Here is an 18,531-nt window from a genome sequence, read left to right on the forward strand (position 1 = left end):
CCCATGGGCTTGGTAACTCACTGGAACAAGCGACAGAACTCTCTGAAAGTGCTATACTTATGATTACAGTTTATGAGAAAGGATCTGGCTCCGGGTCAGGCAAATGGAGCTGTGGGCAGGGCAAGCCCTAACAAGGGGGGCAGAGAGCCTCCATGCCCTCCCACCCCAGGACTTCCAGGTGCTCATCTCCCAAGAAGCTCCCCTGAGCTCACTGTCCAGACTTTCCACTGGAGTTAGGCTAGGGAGGCAGGATTGCACACTGCTACGTGATTGAACTACATCTCTAACCACCTCTTTCCCAACTACCAGCATCCTACCCACCGTCGCCTCATTAGCATAATGAAGACTGGCTACTCAGGAAATTCCAAGGGTTCTTAAAATTATTTTAAAATTATGTTTTAAAATGAGACTCTTCTTTTTGATAAATGTTTATTTTGAGAGAGAGAGAGAGAAGCAGAGAGAGAGGGAGAGAGAATCCCAAGAAGACTCCATGCTATCAGCACTCAGCCCCACGAGGGCTCCAGCCACGTTCCTGAGACCAGGACCTGAGCTGAAATCAAGGGCCCACACCTGCCTCTCCTGGGTGTCTCAGTCAGTTAAGTGTCTGACTTCAACCCAGGTCATGATTTCACGATTTGTGAGTTCAAGCCCCGCATTGGCCTCTGTGCTGACAGCTCAGAGCCCGGAGCCTGCTTTGGATTCAGTGTCTCCTCTCTCTGCCCCTCCTGTGCTTGTGCTCTGTCTGTCTGTCTCTCTCTCAAAAAAAAAAAATAAACATTAGAAAAAGAGGAGCCAAATGCTTAATCAGGCCCTCAGGGTTGGCCCCCAAGGGTTTTTTTTTTAATAGTTTATTGTCAAGTTGGTTTCCATATAACACCCAGTGCCCATCCCCACAAGTGCCCTCATCCATGCCCATCACCTCCCTTCCCTCCCCTCTGACCTCCATTAGCCCTCAGTTTGTTCTCGGCATTCAAGAGTCTCTCATGGTTTGCCTCCCTCCCTCTCCCCCACTATTTTTTCCCTTCTTCTCCCCCACAGTCCTCCATTAAGTTCCTCCTAATCTTCCTATACATGCAAATATATGGTATCTGTCCTTCTCAGACTTATTTCGCTTAGCGTAACACCCACAAGGTCCATCCGTGTCGCTACATACACATGGCCAGATTTCATTCTTTCTCATTGCCGTGTAGTATTCCATCGTATAGATAAACCACATCTTCTTGATCCATTTGTCCGTTGATGGACACTTAGGCTCTTTCCATGATTTGGCTATTGTTGAGAGTGCTGCTATGAACATGGCCCCCAAGGGTTTTTAAGGCTTGGTAGTAGGAACTGGGAGAAAGACCTGGTATGTTCTTGAGTACACTACAACACAGGTACACACACACACACACACACACACACACACACACACACACACATACGTGCGCGCATGCGCGCACCATAGCAGCCAGCTGGTCCCCTCCTCCAGCTCATCCACAGACTCCCTAAGGTGGTGGCCAAAACAGCAAAAGCAGTCTTCCCAGGGTCACACCTCCGACCCTCCTTACAAGGCACCGCCGGGCCTCCCAGTTCCCCTCCCCCTCCAGGATGTCTGCTTCCTGAAGGAGAACTGTTCCCTTCCTGTAGTTCAAGGCCACTGGTCTGCAGCCAGGCTTTAGGGCGCAGGCTTGCCTTGCCAATCATTGTTTTCTTTTGCTTCAAACAAAACAAATCAAAACAAACCCAATCCAGAGCCCCCGCTTGGCAAGGCAGCCTGGTCCCTTGAGGACACCGCAGTTTGCCACCGTGGCCACACAGCAGCCCTGCAGCGCACCCCCCGAGTGTGGGCTCTGTATCCCAGCCAATCCCCCCAGTGCTGATGTGGAAATGTTGGGGTCTGGAGCCAATGGCCAAGAAAGAACTCTTGAGACGTCTTTGGTGCCAAAAGGTGGTTTTATTAAAGCACAGGGACAGAACCTGTGGGCAGAAGGAGCTGCGCTGGGGTTGTGACAGGTGACTGATTATATTCCTTCAGGCTGGGAGGGGGTTAGAGGTAGCATAAGTCTCTGAGGAGTTTTCAAAACAAGGTTTCCAAGGGGCACCTGGGTGGCTCAGTTGGTTGAGCGGCTGACTTCAGCTCAGGTCATGATCTCATGGTTCATGGGTTCAAGCCCCCTGTCAGGCTCTGTGCTGCCAGCTAGCTCAGAGCCTGGAGCCTCCTTCAGATGCAGTGTCTCCCTCTCTCTCTGACCCTCTCCTGCTCGTGATGTCTCTCTCTCTCTCTCTCAGAAATAAATAAAAAATGTTACAAAAACAAAAACAAAAAATCCCCCCAAGGTTTCCAGGACTTTGAGGGCACTGGCTGCTGTTTAGGAAAAGGTTAGTTATTACTGTTCAGTAAACAGTCATGATACCCTTCAGATGTGTGCGGGCCATATGCTTGGAGGATGATTGCTAACATGTATGGGGGGGGGTTGAGATAAAGGAAGTTTCCAAAGTAATCGTTATATGTTAAAGTAGACTTACAGGATCCTGGTCGGTAGGTAGGCTAAGACCGCTTTTTGCATTTGGCAAAGTGTCAGCATTGAGGCAGCTGAGCTCCTAGCAGAAGGTCACTGCCGGTTTCAATGACTTGTTAGCGGGCTGGAGGCAGGAAGGGAATTGGATTTTTCATTTGCCTGTGTTTCCTGCCTCAGTCTCGCCACCGCTCCGAGGCCACGCATCCAGCCGCGGTGTTGCGGCTGTGAGCTGAGAATTCGCCGTGGCCCTTGGTTTTGTGGGACACTAGTTCCTGATTCGAGTTCCAAGAGTCGGTGTCTGGTGTAGGTGTGATCCTATGTCCGTCTGGCTGCCTGCGGGCTGCGAGTCACAGCTGCCCCTCCCCCAAGGCGAGGCATTCCCAGCCCAGGAAGGGGGGTTCGGACCTCAGCGGCCAAGAAAAATGCCTGATCTTTACTGTGTCCCCTGCGTTGCCCATGTGATACTCTTTGTCCCTGGCCCTCCCCCCCTCCAATTCTTAAGATTCTGGACAAATTCTTTTGATTTTATGCAAGCCTTAAACCAAAGCCTGAGATGAGAATGCTTCCCATGTGTTTCAAAGGCCCAGGACTTGGATATTGCAGAGATGGTCACTTGGTGTGGCCCCTATTGTGCCCTGCTGGACCTAGGCCTCCCCTCCCCCCACCCTCTCGGAAGGGAAAGCCGCTGTGATGAGGTCATCCTTCTAAGAAGCATTTATTGTATGCTAGGCCTTGGGCTCCGTGTTTCACGAGCACAATTTCATTAAATCTTTACAGCAACCCTGTGGGGGAGGGGATGCCAGTATCATTTCTATTTACAGATGAGGACACTGAGCTTCAGAAAGGTTGAGGGACTTGCTCAAAGTCACAGAGCTGGTAAGTGGGAAAGCCAGGCAGAATTCAAGCCTCAAAATGTCCGGTGCCAGAGCCTGTATGCTTAACCGTTTTATGACGCGGGTGCACAGAGCTTTCCATGTGCTTCCTTCCATGCTCCCAGCCTACCTCCCCAGCACGATTTCTGAGCAAACCCAGGAGCAGGCAGGGTCTGACAACCTGACCTTGAGAAATCAGCCACACTAGAACATTACCTTCTGCCTTTGCCTCCCTCCTGGCCTGAAGCTCATGCTTGCTTATCCGTTTATTCCTCACTCTGTTGTAGATCCCGTGTAGACAGAGTAAGTGCATTTAAACTCCCCTGTCTTGACATGGTACTGCTGCATGGAAGGCATAGAGGGGCAGGGAGCCAGAGTGATATTGTTAGCGTCTCAATCTCAGCTTCCCCACTTACCAGTAAGAAATCTTGAGTAAGATGCTTAACTTCTCCATGCCGCCACTCCCCAACTGTCAAATGAGGATAATAAACATCTCCTGCACAGAGTTTCTGTGCAGAGCAAAAAGTTTGTGCATGAAGCTAACCGAGTTAGGGCAGGTTAGGAGGGGCACAGCCAGGCTGCCGATTCCCTGGGTTGCAGCCCGACCTCCTTCAGTGCTGGGCATGTAGTCCAATGCCTCTGGGTCATCTTGACCTGCTGGCCTCCCCTGCTTTGCAAGGCTCCTCTACCTCCATCTTGGGCTTGCAGGTCCCGCCAGGGTCTGGCTGCCCACCAGGCCCCAGACTTGGCAAGCTGATTGACAGAGGATGAGTTCCTCGAGCAGTCCTACCCAAATGAAGCACTGTCTCCTCCTGTGGTCTTGCCCGGCTCCAGGGTGAACTGGCTGGGGTAGGGGATGGACTGTTTATGGAGTTTTTACCCGCCAGCCCCTGATTTTTCTGCCTCACAGCATGGGTGCAAAGTTCGCTGTTAGAAACCTCAATTCACGAGGAGGACACTGAGCCTTGGAGAGGTTTGCCCAAGTGCCGGGTTGCTGGACGCTTCAGGGCTCAGATTTCACGTCACGCTTTTAGGGGGTGGTGGGCAGGAGTTTGGGAGATCACAGACAGTGCAAAGGTTGCAAAGCGGTCTGCAAAGATCTGGAAGCCGTGTGTTCACCAGGAATTTGAAGCTGACCTGACACCTAGTGGCCACTAGCAGGAATTACTCCAACTTCAGGAAGGTTCCCAGACTGTTATGGGCAGGTTTTGGCTTGGTCATTCTTCACTTACTTGGGGTTGGTAGCATCGAGGGATGGCCTGAAGGGTCGGGGGCAAGGGGGGTGGATTTTAGCTTTCTTATGTCTCCACAATTTCCCCGAAGCTACCCAAACAAAAAATAACATTTGATCCGAAAATTGCTGCCTCAGGTGTTTATGCAAGAGATGGATTAAAAGCATCTCCAGAAAACTTTGCTGTTTTTATTGATACATAACATAGTCCACAAGTTTTGATACTCCCTGGCTTCATAATCCTCAGGATGCTACCCAGACACCAGCAGCTACCGGATAGGAGACTTTGTGGGGAAATTTATAGATTATAATAAACTTAAAAGACATGGCTCCTGATTTTAAGGGGACTCGATTTATTTGTGGTGTCAGAGCAAAGACATCACAAGCACGAGAGATGTGAGTTTCAGCCCACAAACCCCTTATTGCATTTCTTTATTTTCTTTTATGATCCTAAGTTTGACTCTGAGCCCCTATATCACCCAACTAATGGGAATTCAACCTCAGGCTAAGACCTTGAATAAGGAGCGGAAAGGGGAAAATGCACTGCAGGGAGGGGACATAAATTATTTCAAGTAATGATTCTGCCACATGTGCAGAGGTGTCTCGGTCTCTTCACCCCTGGCAAAGGCAAGGGAAACCCAAAGGCAGTGACTGGGTTCCTAGATGCTGTTCCGTCACTCATCACATTTCACTCCAGCACACATCAGGGCTCTAAAGTGTTGGTTCCTGGTTACTCCCAGACTTTCCCAGTTTTCCACCACTTGCTCCAAACACTTGCCAAGTGAATGTGTTAGTTCATTCCATAGGTCTTTATTGAGCATCTCCTATGTGTCAGGCACCGTGCGGTGGTACAGAGATGCACGATTCAGTTCCTGCCCTTGTTCATCCACAAAGACTACTGGCAAGGTTAATGAGAACCCTTTAAGGTACCTGTCCCCGCACCTGCTCTGCGCACGCTGTCCTTGCCTATCCCTGCTCTTATGCTCAGCAATTCATGTCTCATTAGCTCCCAAGGAATTTTAAAAAGAAATGTAGAACAGTAGATTCCCAGGACAGATTGGGAAGCCTTTATCTCAGCTGTCCTACTTTTTTCAGATGGAAGCATAAGGCTCCGAGGTGGGGTGGCGAGGTAGTGCTGGGCTGTGACTACATGCCGGGTCTCTCTGTCTCCCATCCTGGGCTCTCTCCACTTGACCCCTCAGCATTTGCTTCTAAAGGACCTCCGTCCTTGTTCCTGAGCATCTGTTCCTTCTGCCGCTGCCTCTCCCGCGCCTCAGAAATCTCTCTCCCTGATACAGTTTGTATTTACTAGGATGACTGCCTTTGTGCACTGATCTTCCTCCAACTGCTCTTTTCCTGCTGCCTAGCAACCCCGTTGCAATTCCCAATTTGTCTTCGCCCCTCCTACCAGGGCCACCAAGGATGCGCCCCCTGCTGGTCACTAAAACCAGAGGGTGCTGCTCCAGCTGGTAGGGGTGGGGGTGGGGGTGGGGGCACTCCACCAGCAGCCCAGAGGCGTGGGAACCCGGCCAGACTTTATTGGCTCGCTCACAGTCCGGCCTTGGTGTTTGCCTATGGAGGTTTCAGAACAGATCTTCGCCTCCTCCATGCCACCAGTCGACTTGCCAGGACCTCTCTGTCGTGGGGGACTTCTTTCCAGACCAGACTTGTTGCTACTACGGCTTCACCTTTTTTAGGAAACTGGTTTGAAAGGTAAGGGGACAACGCTGAGTGCCAATGCCCTCTGACTGAAGGAGGTGTTTAAGCAGACTCAAATCCAAGTAGGACCATTTGTAAACCCATCGCGGCAGAGGGTTGCAGGTGGGTAAGTTTTGGTGTCGGCTCAGGGAGGGGGTGGAAGATTGAAGGGATTGGCAAGGGTTTAGCAGTCGATTGAAATTTAGAATGTGCACACCCTTTGGCCCAGTGATTGCCCTGGATCCGCTCCACCGAGCCCCTGTCACAGAAACGTGTGCGTAAACACTATCTACAAACGGATGCTGGTCACAGTATTATTTGTGGTAGCAAAACAATGGAAATAATTTAAACGTCCATAACGGTGAGATTAAATAAGGAGACTTCTGTGCTATGAAATAGCACGCAGCAGTTAAAACAGACCGAGATGGATCTAAATGTACAAACATGGAAAGATTGCTAAGACATACGGGAAGGCAAAGCATATTCAGAGAACGTGAGACACGATTCTATTTATGATAAATAAGAAATCGTGTGTTTGTGAGTGTGAGGGTAAAATAATATATAATAAAACATATGTGTACACCGAGCCTACCACATGCCAGGTAACGCTCTAAATGCTGTCTAGATTAATGGGCGCCATTAATCCATTCACTCCTCAAAAACTCCAATGCCATGGGTACTATTATTAGCTCCATAGTACAGATGAGGAAATTGAAGCCCAAGGAGATTGGGTGACACGCACAGGAGTGGAGCTGGGCTTGGAACTCAGTGGTCTGGCCTCAGAGCCCATATTTTAAACCACCATACTACACACATTCACGTGTGCACGCACACATGCACACTTGACTGTAAGATACGGGAAAGGCATGGAAATGTGCACTGAGATTGTTCACGGGAGGCAGCGTGTACTGTGGAGAAGAGATAAAAGAGAACCTTCACTTTCTTCTTGCTATACTTCTGTGGACTGAGAATTTTTACAAGTAGATATATTTGCAACAAAAGTGAAAATAAAAACTTCATGCGACAATAAAAATGACCACTCTGCTCTTCAATCAGAATAGAGCTGAGGGACAATTTGAGGTGCCTGCGAGGGACCCCCCCCCACACCTAGTTCCCAAGATGCAGGGCCCCAGGCCCCAGTGTTGCCTCTTGATGGCCACTTGACCTCATCTGCAACGCTGAAGGGTTTGCTGGACCGGGACCTGGTCTCTTGGCCTCTGCCTGGGCCACTTCCCACCAGCTTCCCAAGGAACAAGAAGATTGTCCCCTTTAGAGAGGGGGGGTGGGGAGGTCTCAGGACAGAGATGCAGCGTGGGAGACGTGGAAGCCTGAGCCATCTTCAGAAAGGGCCCCCTTGCTGGGTGACATGTGCCAGCCTCTTGCGCACATTGTCCCTACTCGATCCTTACAACCCCTCTTGGGTGCTGTGGTTATACCCCATTCTAAAGACGTGGAGACTCAGAGCCCTGTGCAGAGCTGTCCCCTCACTGGAAGCAAGGCGTGCAGATGGGTCAGGCTGCCCTTCCTGTCTTTGCCCTGGCCTCTCCCCATGGGAAGCGCAGAGCAGGGCACAGAACAGAGGTATGGGGTGGGGAGGCTTGTGGGGCAGGACTGGNCCTCAGGCCCAGTGGGGTACTGTGGCCTTGGAGAGGAGGTCTAGCACAGTGGAGCAGCTTCTGGAGCCCCATGGACCTGGGTTCAAGGCCACAGCTGCCCCTGTCTGTCTTCGAGCACTGAGCTTCCATGCTTCCCTTCTCTAAAGCTCAGTTTCATCCTTCACTGAGTACAGGTGACAACAGTGCCAGGCACCTGGGCCACATATGGGGGACGACAGCGCCAGGCGCCTGCGCAGGTTTGGGGCCCTGCAGAGTACTTGGCCCGAGGTAGGGGCTCACAGGTGTTCTTACAGTTCTTACTGTTATACAGGCCCTTCCCTGTCTCTTTGAGGAACTGAGCCTCAGCCCCAACGGCATCAGCCCCTGGGCCACAGCAGAGCTGAGTGGCCCCAATGCACACGAGGCTCACGCTTCTGTACTTGGTTCTTGCCTGAGTGATCCTCCTGTTTGGGCTACCCGGGTACCAGGCACACACCTCTCACCATGTAGGGCCTGACCACGTGCTCTGCTGTGTCACCTCTCTTTGGCTGTGACACTGCATCCCCAGAACCTGGCCCCACAGCCAACAGCACACAGTTGAGGCTGAAGCTCTGCTTGGAGGGTGAATTAGAAGTTGAGGAGGTGGGCAGACAGCGGGGCCTCGGAGCCCAGGGAGGGCGCGGCCCCTGCTCCAGGGGATGCTGTACCTGATCGAGTGCAGGTGGGGTGGCCCCTGGAGCTCAGGTCCACCTCCCCAGGCATCTTATAGAGAACTGGGGGTTTGTCTGGGGCAGAAGCAGGCTGAGATGGTCGCTGGGCCTAGACTGACCTGAAGTTCACCATGCCTGCGTTCCCATCCAGCTTCTTGATCAGCTCCCTGACTTGGTACCGGTTTATAGGGACCTTGTCCTGCTGAGGAAGTGGATGGAACATGCGAAGTCAATGGGGCTCCCTGCCTACCCCTCCCCAGGCCTACACACACACACACACACACACACACACACTGGCTATTGTCACTAGGGTTCTGCACACCTGTATCATAGCTTTCCGGAAGTCACCCACAGACATCGTCATTGTTCCCTTAGGGTTCAAGTTCTTGAAGAAGTCTATGACCGTGATTTGGTGCTGGTCCGCGTAGCTCTGAGAAAAGCCAGAGACACCAGAAGCAAACACTTGACTTTGTAACATCTATTAACATCCCACCCCATCCCCACCCCCAACCTCCTTCAGCCAAACGGGGGCCTAGGCTCCCAGGCCTGGCATGAGAGGGGAGGTGTAAGAAGGCAGACTCTGAAGCCTGAGTTTCCCATGTGTCAGCGGTCACCTAAGATCAAGAGCCTTGCACAGACTGAGGCATTGATGGTTCTGCGGGTTTGCCCCGTCTCCAGGAGCCCCCACCACTGAGCAGGATCTCTGAGCGGCTCCAAACAGGGAAGGATTAGAGTCTATGCTGTTATTTCCATCCATTCATCCATCTATCTATCTATCTATCTATCTATCTATCTATCTATCTATCTATCTATCTATCTATCATCTATCACTTATCTATCATCTATTACCTATCTATCCATCCATCCATTGTCTGTCTATTGTACATGCTGTTTTATAAAATACACTATACTAATACATGTGAACATCTTTTCAATATCATTAAAACATTCTTTTGGGGTCCTTTTAAAGTATCTTTTTGTTTCTCTTCCCCTCCAACTCTCAAAAAGTTACCAAGGCCCAGCTGTATGATAGATATTGCTGGGACATCCTGCTCACGGAGGAGTCCCTTAGGGACCAGTCCTTGGTCCCCTGTTCTCTTCTCCCCACACTTCCTACTCCGGGGTGCACTGCCTCTCCCCCTGGGGTGACTCTACTTCTGCATCCTCAACAGCTGCTTGCAAGGCTATGCCGTTACCCACTGGCACCTCAGTCCGACACATCCAAGGTGAACCTCCATCAGCTCGATCCCGCCAACAGCAGTAAGTGCTGTGGCAGATGCCACGAGTGGGCCCTCGACATGCCCGCCCTTCCTCCACAGCACGCGTCTCTATAATGCAGGCGCTACAGAGCTAAAAATCCACATTCCCCAAATCCCCTTTCAGCTAGGGGTCAGGATGGGCAAGGCTTGTGTGAGAGGTCTGACTTGCGGAGAGCAGACCATGGGCGGCTGTGGAGGTGGTCCTAATTCAGTGGGTGATTCCCCACTGGGAAGCCTCCTGATTACAGCAGAAGCAGCAGCCATCCTAGGAGCTCATGTGAGGTGTCTGGGGAGCCATTTCTGGAACCTAAACCAAGACTCTGTTTCTTCAGCCCCTCCAATGTTTCTGTGGTCTGTCTCCAGTAATATATCCCTCTTTGCCTAACCTAGCTAGAGTGAATTGTGTGGTCAGCAGCAAGAGCTTTGATCAGTAGGAGCATTTGTTACTTTGGTAGGTGCTAGTGGTAAGACCCAATGTAGCTCCTGGCCTGGAGGAGTTCAGGAGTTACTCCTGACTAGGGAATCTGGGAGGGTTGCCCAAGGAAGTGAACTAGAATAGAGACCTAGAGAAAGAGTAGGAATGAGCACGACACTGAGGACATGTGGAAGGCTGTTCCAGGCAGAGGAACCTGCATGTGCACAGGCCTGGAGCTGAGTGAGAGCTGGTGCAGAGAAACGGGGGGGAAATCTAGTGGGGGTGAATTTCCAAGAACCAGGGGGGAGGGGCAGGAGGAGAGGGTGGGGCTACAGAGGACCTCCCTGTGGCTGGCAGTGTCACCACCTTTATTTTAGTCCCTTGGGCTTGACCTTTTGGAGTTACCTTTGGCTCTCTCGTATCATCACAGGCCTCCGTTCTCCCAGCACTCTCACATACACACACGCACACTCACACTCGCACACATGCACCATGTGCCCAACCATTCACCAAATCCCGGAGGTGCTCCATAGGGGGCCTCCTACATCTGACCCTCCACTTCCATGGCCACCCTCAGGCAAGGCACTATTCTAGAACACTAGATAGCACACCCAGAATGCTACCATAGTGCCCTCATTAGCATTCCTGCTCTCATATTTGCCCCCTTCAGCTTATTTCCCTTCCCATTGCCTGAAAGGCTATTATTCCCCGATCGTGCTGGATTCACCTTCCCCACTGCTCAGCAACGGCGGCTGGCTCCCCGCTCCCTGTGGAATCCACCCCCAGCACTGAGCCTAGAACCTGAGGACCACCACATCCGGCCCCAGCCTCCCTGTGCAGCCTTGACCTCCAGGCTTTGCAGGAGCCTGGAACCACATGGCTCTGTTCCCATCTCCCAAGTGCACCGTGTGCTCCCTGCTCTGCTCCTCTGCTGGTGGGGACCGTCGCCCCAGAACTCTCTCCCTGGCCCTGTCGCACACTTGAATCCTTTCTGCTCTTCAAGACCCTTCCCCAGGACGTGTCCCTTTCTGTTTGCAAACAGTGGCCTCTAATCTGGATTCAGATGATATTTGTTGCCTTGGTCACTCATTTATTGTTCATCATATGATGCTTTCTATGAGAAGTTACCGCATTTCTCCCATCTCCCCAACCAGATTGTCACCCGTCCCGAGGGAAAGGACTATATTTTATGTCACATATCCAGTTTGGTTTCTAATCTGAGATTCCTATGGGATCCCTAGAGATGTCTATGCTGTGTTCAGCAGGTGTAGGGCCCTTGCTTTGCATCCAAGAACTCCATTCCTATTCCCTGCAGCATCCTGCTCCCCTTGCAAAACAGGTGTCCCCTTAGGTCCATCTGATGTCATCTTACTTGTGAAGGTACTTGATACCCCCCCTTGCCTTCTAGAACTTTCCATACAACAATAATTGTTGGGGTGCCTGGGTGGCTCAGTCGGTTAAGCGTCCGACTTTGGCTCAGGTCATGATCTCACAGTTTGTGGGTCTGAGCCCCACGTTGGGCTCCTGGCTGACAGCTCAGAGCCTGGAGCCTGCTTCAGATTCTGTGCGTCTCTCTCTCTGACCCTCCCCTGCTCACACTGTGTGTGTGTGTTTGTCTCTCTCTCAGAAATAAATTAAAAAATTAAAAATAAAACCAGTAATTGTCATGCAGAGCTCTTCTGTTTCATCCTGGAAACTGAGGCACAGAGCCGACTGACCAAGGGGCAGGAAGCAGCCCCAGCGGCACACGTCCCCTAGAACCTACATATGTATGGTATCACCCTAGGAGCAACCGGACTGCATCCAGCAGCCTTGTCAACTCTGCCTCCAGTGAGAGCCAGGAGTGGGAATACCAGCCTGGCCTGGGCGCTACTCTGTGAGGTGGTCAGAGCAGAGGGGCTCCCTGGAAGCTCTAGAATTGTCTGGTTTTTCATTTCCATGCTTCCTGTGATCTAAGATGAGAGCCAGGGCCAGGTCACCACTAGGTATAAAGGATCTGAGGGTCCCTCTTTAGCTGAAGCCACCAAAGCTGTTCTCACCATAGCGGTGTCTTGGCATCCTTACTGGCTCTTGGAAAGAGCTGACAAAGGGGCACCTGGGTGGCTCAGTCAGTTAAGCGTCCGACTTCGGCTCAGGTCATGATCTCACAGTTTGTGGGTTCGAGCCCTGCATCAAGCTCTGTGCTGACAGCTAGGTAAGAGCCTGGAGCCTGCTTCAGATTCTGTATCGCCCTCTCTCTCTGACCCTCTCCTGTTCATGCTCTCTCTCTCTCACACACACAAATAAAAATAAAAACATTAAAAAAAAAAAAAAAGAGCCAGCGTTTGTTGGATCCTTATTACTGGCCAGACATGGCTCTAAGCACTTCTTGTGTGTTGTAGAATTGGATCTTCCCAGCAGCCTTCCCGGGGTGAGTCCTATGGTTATGCTAACTTCCCAGGTGAAGAGACAAGGGCACAGAGAGCACAGTGACTTGCCTTTGGTCGTAAGTTAGCAGGCAAGGAGCCTGGCTGGTAGAAACCTTCCTGTTCCGAGCCCCTCCCTCTTCACCCATTCCTGGGTCCTCTCTTCCTCTGGGAGTCGGGAAGCGCTGCTGAGGGCACCCAACAGCCTCAGGGAATATTCCATGTCTGAGACATTCCTTGTCAGAGGGGACTGTGCAGACGCTTCGGGGGAGGGGAGACTCTGGTCCCTGGGGTCTCTGAGAGGAAAGGAAGGGCTCACCTGGATCAGTTTCATGGGGTTTGTCCACAAGAGGGCCATTTTCTTGGCAGAGAAGCCTTGCACTGCCTTGTACATCACATCCAGCTGGGGGTGGATGGCACACACCCCATCCAATATTTTTATGAACTGCTCAGACACCAGCACATTCTGAGGCAGGGAGAGAGGGGACCCAACATGAGGAAGGTGTTGCCGTCGTTGTACCCCCACCCCCACCCCCTGCAGATCAGCAACCCCATCCAAGCCAAAGGCAGAGGTTTGTTGTTGCTGTTTTGTTTTTTTTTTTGGTCTTCTCCGGCTTGTTCTGCAGTGCTGCTTCTAGACTGGGAGAGTTCATCTTTCCTAGGGCTTGCGATTTGATTGTAAGGTTTGCACATGATTGTGATCAGATGTCCTAGTTGAGTGCCGGCAGCCTGTCACACACGGTCAGCTCAGCTCTGGGCTCAGACAGCGAGCATGGGCATCTGCGTGTGACAGATGAGAGATGGCTACGGGATGAGGAGACTGGTCCTGGGGCAAATGTCCTAAAACGTCCATTTCTACACCAGTGTCGGTGTTTGGAGCAGGTCCCCTGCTCCAAGGGATCCCTCACTCCAACACCCCTGTCCTGGCTCAACACCCCTTGGGAACCTCCCATGTGGAAGTGCCCTCAGAGCTGGGCTACAGGTCACAGGAGAAGACATGTTCTGTGAAGCAGTGTTTGGCCAAACCTGGCCTTCCCTGCTTTTGTCAGCGGCTTCATTCCTCAGATGTGGTTCTGAGCATCTTTTGCCACCTCAAATAATTCCCTTGAGCTAAAGGAAGGCTTATCCCATTCTGCTTTGTAGATATTCTAGAGAAAGCTCTAGAAGCATGTACAGTGAAGGAATTCCAACCCTGTTTAGAGTTACATCAGGAGAGATGATAAAAGAGAAGGAAAAGTCTAATTCAGGCCCGTCTGTCCTGAATCAGGCTGGTAAAATGGCAGTGTGACCCCAGCTCATGGGTTCGTATGCCATTTGGGACCTAAACAGCACCACTTCTTATGTTCCCTCAGATACCAAGGCCGTGCCTGATCTGACTCCATGCCTTCCACCCTGCCCTGGGGGTGGGGGGAAGGAGGGAGAGCAAATGTCAACAAAATGTGGACCTGTAACCGAGACCCAGAGGCAGGGAGGGGTGGGGGCTAAGGCAGAATCAGGGGGACAAAGTCAGAGCTGTAGGATGGGGGTGGAGAGAGGGCCCCTAAGGAGAAAGATCCATGAGCCCAAGAAGGAGCCTGGGGCAGGGAGCAAGGGGCGAGGGAACAAACTAGAAAGACAAGCAGGTATGTTTTTTTAATGTTTTGTAATCTGTGGCAAATCTAAGTCCAAATTTTACTTATTATTGAAGTTCCAAGGAGCTTGGGTTTAAAATTTCAAACTATCGTTACTGATAGAATCGCAAGGCATTAAAATCTTGGCAAAACATCAGATTTGTGTGGCATTAGAGTAACATCACGGAACTTTAAGTCTGTACTGGAGTAGGAGCCAGAAGCCTGGGTTTACTCTTGGTTGTGTTTCTCATTTGCTATGTGTTCCTGGGCAAGTGATCTAATCTCTCTGTTTCAGTTGCCTCGTATGTAAAATGGGAAAGTGTGGAAAAGCTTTTGTTACGGGTTGAACTGTGTTCCCATCAAAAAGATGTTGGAGTCCTAATCCCTGGGTATCTGTGAATGTGACCTTATCCGGAAATAGAGTCTGTTCAGATGGTCAAGATGAGGTCATTAGGGTGGGCCCTAACCCAATATGACTGTGTCCTTCTACAAAGGGGCATTTGAATGCGGAGAGAGACATGCACCCTGGGAGAGTGCCATCTGAAGCAGAAATCAGGTGTCAGAAATCATGATGATGCTCTTAAAAAGCCAGGAAACACCACAGATCACCAGCAAAGCACCAGGAGCTGCGAGGAACACAGAATGCATTCTTCCTCACCATCCTCTGAAGGGACCAGCTCTGCCACCACCTTGATCTTGGGCGTTAGTTTACAGGACTGCGAGACAATACCTTTATATTGTTTGAACAGCTCTAGGACATGAATGCACTCCACCTACCTCCCAGAGTAGGATCAAATGAGCTGGAACCTATAAAAATCACTTTTGGGGGGAAACAGTAGAAAGTCATGGGCGGGTCTGGGATATTGTTATTATCAGCTATCACCTCTCTGAGGATTCAAGCAAGAATACCTGGCCAGGCGAAGTCACCCCCTGGGGCCTTCCTCCTCCATCAGGGAGTCTTAACCTTAGATTCTACTCAGTCAGCCAAGCCATGAAATAAAAATACAAGTTTGTACATGTTTTAGTACTCAGATTCTAAAAATTTCCTTGATTCTGGGGGTGCCTGGGTGGCTCAGTCAGTTAAGCATCCAACTCTGGCTGAAATCATGATCTTATGGTTCATGAGTTCGAGTCCCGCACTGGGCTCTACACTTTCAGTGCAAAGCTTGCCTGGAATTCTCTCTTCTCCTCTCTCTGCCCCTCCCCCACTCACATGTGCTCACACATGCTCTTTAAATCAATCAATCAATCACAAAAAATGAAAAGTTCTATGATTCTGGAACCATTCTGGGACCCAGAGCTGTCCATCACCAAAGGTGGGAGTGAATAAATTCTGTTCTGGGGGCTTCTCACCTTTGTTTCTGGTGTTTCTGCTCTTAGACCCACTCAGGATCTGGTCAATGATTTCACACAATAACGTTATCAACTAATGGCTACTCCTACAAGAGAAGGCCAAGTCATACTCCAGAAGGAGTGACCTTTGCACGGAGTACTTGTGTGGGGGCCCACAAGGGACAGAGCTGTTGGCACTTGCCAACACAGTGTGGCCGTGGTACCTGGCATGCTCCCTGGTGCAAGCAACCACAATCTAACCACTTACGGAAATGTCAATCTCCTCCATCTTGGATTTGGTGTTCTTCTTAATGGACAGGATAAGGATCGTAGCTCCATCCATATTCACAGGGTTCAGGAAAAGCTGTGGGAGGAATAGCGAGACAGAAGGAAGATATGCTGGGTATAGAAGAGCCTGGCTCAGAGAGTGGCTTCTGTTTCTTCCCATCAAATTGTAATCTCCTATATTCCACCCAGACTCCTCTGTAGGCACCTGTCTCTCTGTTTGTCCAGTCATCCATCCACCTGTCCATCTCACTGCTCAGCTAAACAGCCAGCCAGCTAACAAACATTTATTGGAGGCCTGTCATGTGCTGGCTGCTGGGTTGAGAGGGGGACACAGGCAAACAAGCACATGGCATCAGACATGCGGTGAGGGCAGGGACAGAGGTACGCACTGGTACTGCAGGAGCAAAGAAAGGGGCATCCGGTACGGTGGAGGGAACACTGGAGCTAAGCCTTGGAGGACAAATAGGGGTTATTCTGGTCTGAAAAAGCAGGGGTGGGACCAGAGGAGGGAATGAGATGCACCAAAGAAGGCAAAGGGAGGCAAGTGAGAAGGTGCAGAGGTGTCTGGGCAATAGCAAACATTTCATGAGCAGGAGCAGCAAGAACGAGGCCACAGAACTGGGATGGGCCAGATCACAGGGACCATGTGGGCTTAGCAAAGCACTCAGGGCATTGTCCCAACGGGGCTGGGAGCCACTGAAGCTTGGTGCAGCGGTTAACAAGGGACATGGAGCCCAGCTGCTCTGCTTACTAGCTCTCTGGCCTGGGGTTAATTGTCTGGCCACTGGGTACCTACCACTTAGGGGTGTTCTGAGGATCCAATAAACCAATTCAAACAAAGTATTCAAAAGAGTGTTTGGTACAGAGTAGGCAGCAAATGAATGTTAGTTAACATTATGAAGGCTTTCTGCTGGGTGGTTTCTTGATGGGACAGCCAAAACGTTGAGCATCTACCATGTGTCAGGTGTCTCCCAGGCTCTGATGGACTCCAGAGGGAAAACACAGACATTGTAGGTCTTAGCTTCTGGAATCCTTTGCTTGACTCATTTCCCTGGGGGAAATCCTTATTTTTCCAAGAGTAGGGAAAGGAGAGAGGTGTCTGATGTGTTTAAATCTTTTTCTGGGGGGCGCCAGCCTGGCTCAGGCAGTAGAGCATGTGACTCTTGATCTTGGGGTTGTGAGTTCGAGCCCCATATTAGGTATGGAGCCTACTTAAAGCATCAAAATAAATAAATAAATGAAACTTTGTTCTTTCCTTTTAAACATTAAAAAAAATTTAAATATATTTAAACATGGGATGATGCGTTTAAACATTTAAACAATGACACATGGTCATTATGGGAAAAATTCAAAAAGAGGTGGAAAAAAAATGTTAAACATCACCAGTGCACCGCCAATTAGAGAAAACCCCTGTTGCCATTTTGTTGAGGCAGACTTTCAATCTTGGGAGATTTAGGCTCTCTGAACTTTCCCTGGCTTCACTGCTCCACGGAGGCTGAATCCCTGACCAGCTGCCTCAGCCTCTCTTCTCTGAGTTACTCTTCCTCCCACTCTGGCCAGGCCTCACTCCCAACTCTTGCTGTCACTAGATGGTCACCATATTCCTCCAATGCTGGGAATCTGACTTCCTCTTTGCAGCTCTAAGATCCTGTCCTCTCGATGACAGCTCATTGTCGCTAATTTCTAACTCCTGTCCTTCTTCACCAGCACCCCCGCATCTTTGGTCTCCCTGAGTCATCCCCACATCTTGGGTCCCCCTGAGTTGCCCCCACATCTTGAGGAATTTGGAGTTGCGGCAGGAAGCCTGCCAAGGCTGACTTCCTTGTCTCTCTCGAGCTGCATGACCTGAGCAAGTCACATAGGCTCAGCGGTCTCATCTGATGGGCGGAACTAGGGGAGCCCACGGTGGAGGGTCGGGCCGTGAGCAAGCAGCAAACCACCTGATCTGCGCCTGGCTCACGGCAGGAGCCCCAGAAAGGGGAGCTGGTAATGGAAGTCCTCATCTTTCTTCCATTTTGCAATTGTCCAGGAGCTCCTATGTTATATATTAGCATCTATAGGCCAATCAATTTAAAATGAAAGAGGGATCCACTCATTCATTTAGTTGACATTCATCGGGCATCTACTATATGCCCGGCACTAAGCTAGGCACGAGGGGCACGATAATGGGCAGAACCACAGTCTTTGCTCTCAGGAAGCTCTCACACCAGTGGAGGTGACGGTCAATGAGTCGCTGAAATGAGAGCAGAAGGAGGACTCTGGTGAGTCTGTGTGAAAGGATGAGCTGAGGTCTGAGGGTCCGTGAGGTGCGGTGCTGGAGCTGCAAGCCGAGGTGGGGCAGGGACTCGGGTACGTGCAGGAGAGGCCGAGGCCACAGGGAGAGCCAGGCCCTGGGAGGGGGAGATGAAAGAAGCCCCCGAGGCATGGCTGGACAGCACGGGAGAGCATGAGGTAAACTGAGTCTGGAGAAGCACACCGGGATGAGAGAAATGGATTTGAACACAGGAGGCCATGGTGGGGGGTCTAAGCTGGCAGGGACTAGATGGAAGGTGGGGGTGAAAGTCAGACTTATGCTCAAAACACACACTCTGGCTTCAGAGTGAAGCGAAGTTTGG

General features: G+C 50.9%; 1 protein-coding gene across 7 annotated transcripts in view; it reads right to left on the reverse strand.

Annotated features, from left to right (window-relative positions):
• Window positions 1–4,746: 4,746 nt before the first annotated feature.
• The window catches only part of LRRC74A (leucine rich repeat containing 74A), a 45,103-nt gene continuing 31,318 nt past the window's right edge, over window positions 4,747–18,531 (reverse strand). For 4 of the 7 annotated variants that reach the window (XM_077750825.1, XM_077750826.1, XM_077750824.1 and 1 more), the window contains 5 exons: window positions 15,897–15,992; window positions 13,006–13,152; window positions 8,930–9,037; window positions 8,727–8,809; window positions 6,120–6,305 (listed from right to left, as the gene is read on the reverse strand). In XM_077750825.1, the coding sequence (XP_077606951.1) occupies window positions 6,281–6,305; window positions 8,727–8,809; window positions 8,930–9,037; window positions 13,006–13,152; window positions 15,897–15,992 (459 nt within the window). In that variant the 3' untranslated portion in view covers window positions 6,120–6,280. Of the gene's footprint in view, window positions 4,874–6,119; window positions 6,306–7,129; window positions 7,211–8,726; window positions 8,810–8,929; window positions 9,038–13,005; window positions 13,153–15,896; window positions 15,993–18,531 lie in introns of those variants that run through there. The other 3 variants (XM_077750827.1, XM_077750822.1, XM_077750823.1) reach the window with 3 other exon arrangements.

This window comes from Crocuta crocuta, unplaced genomic scaffold (assembly GCF_008692635.1).
Source record: "Crocuta crocuta isolate KB4526 unplaced genomic scaffold, BGI_CrCroc_1.0 scaffold186, whole genome shotgun sequence".
Classification (NCBI taxonomy): Eukaryota; Metazoa; Chordata; class Mammalia; order Carnivora; family Hyaenidae; genus Crocuta; species Crocuta crocuta.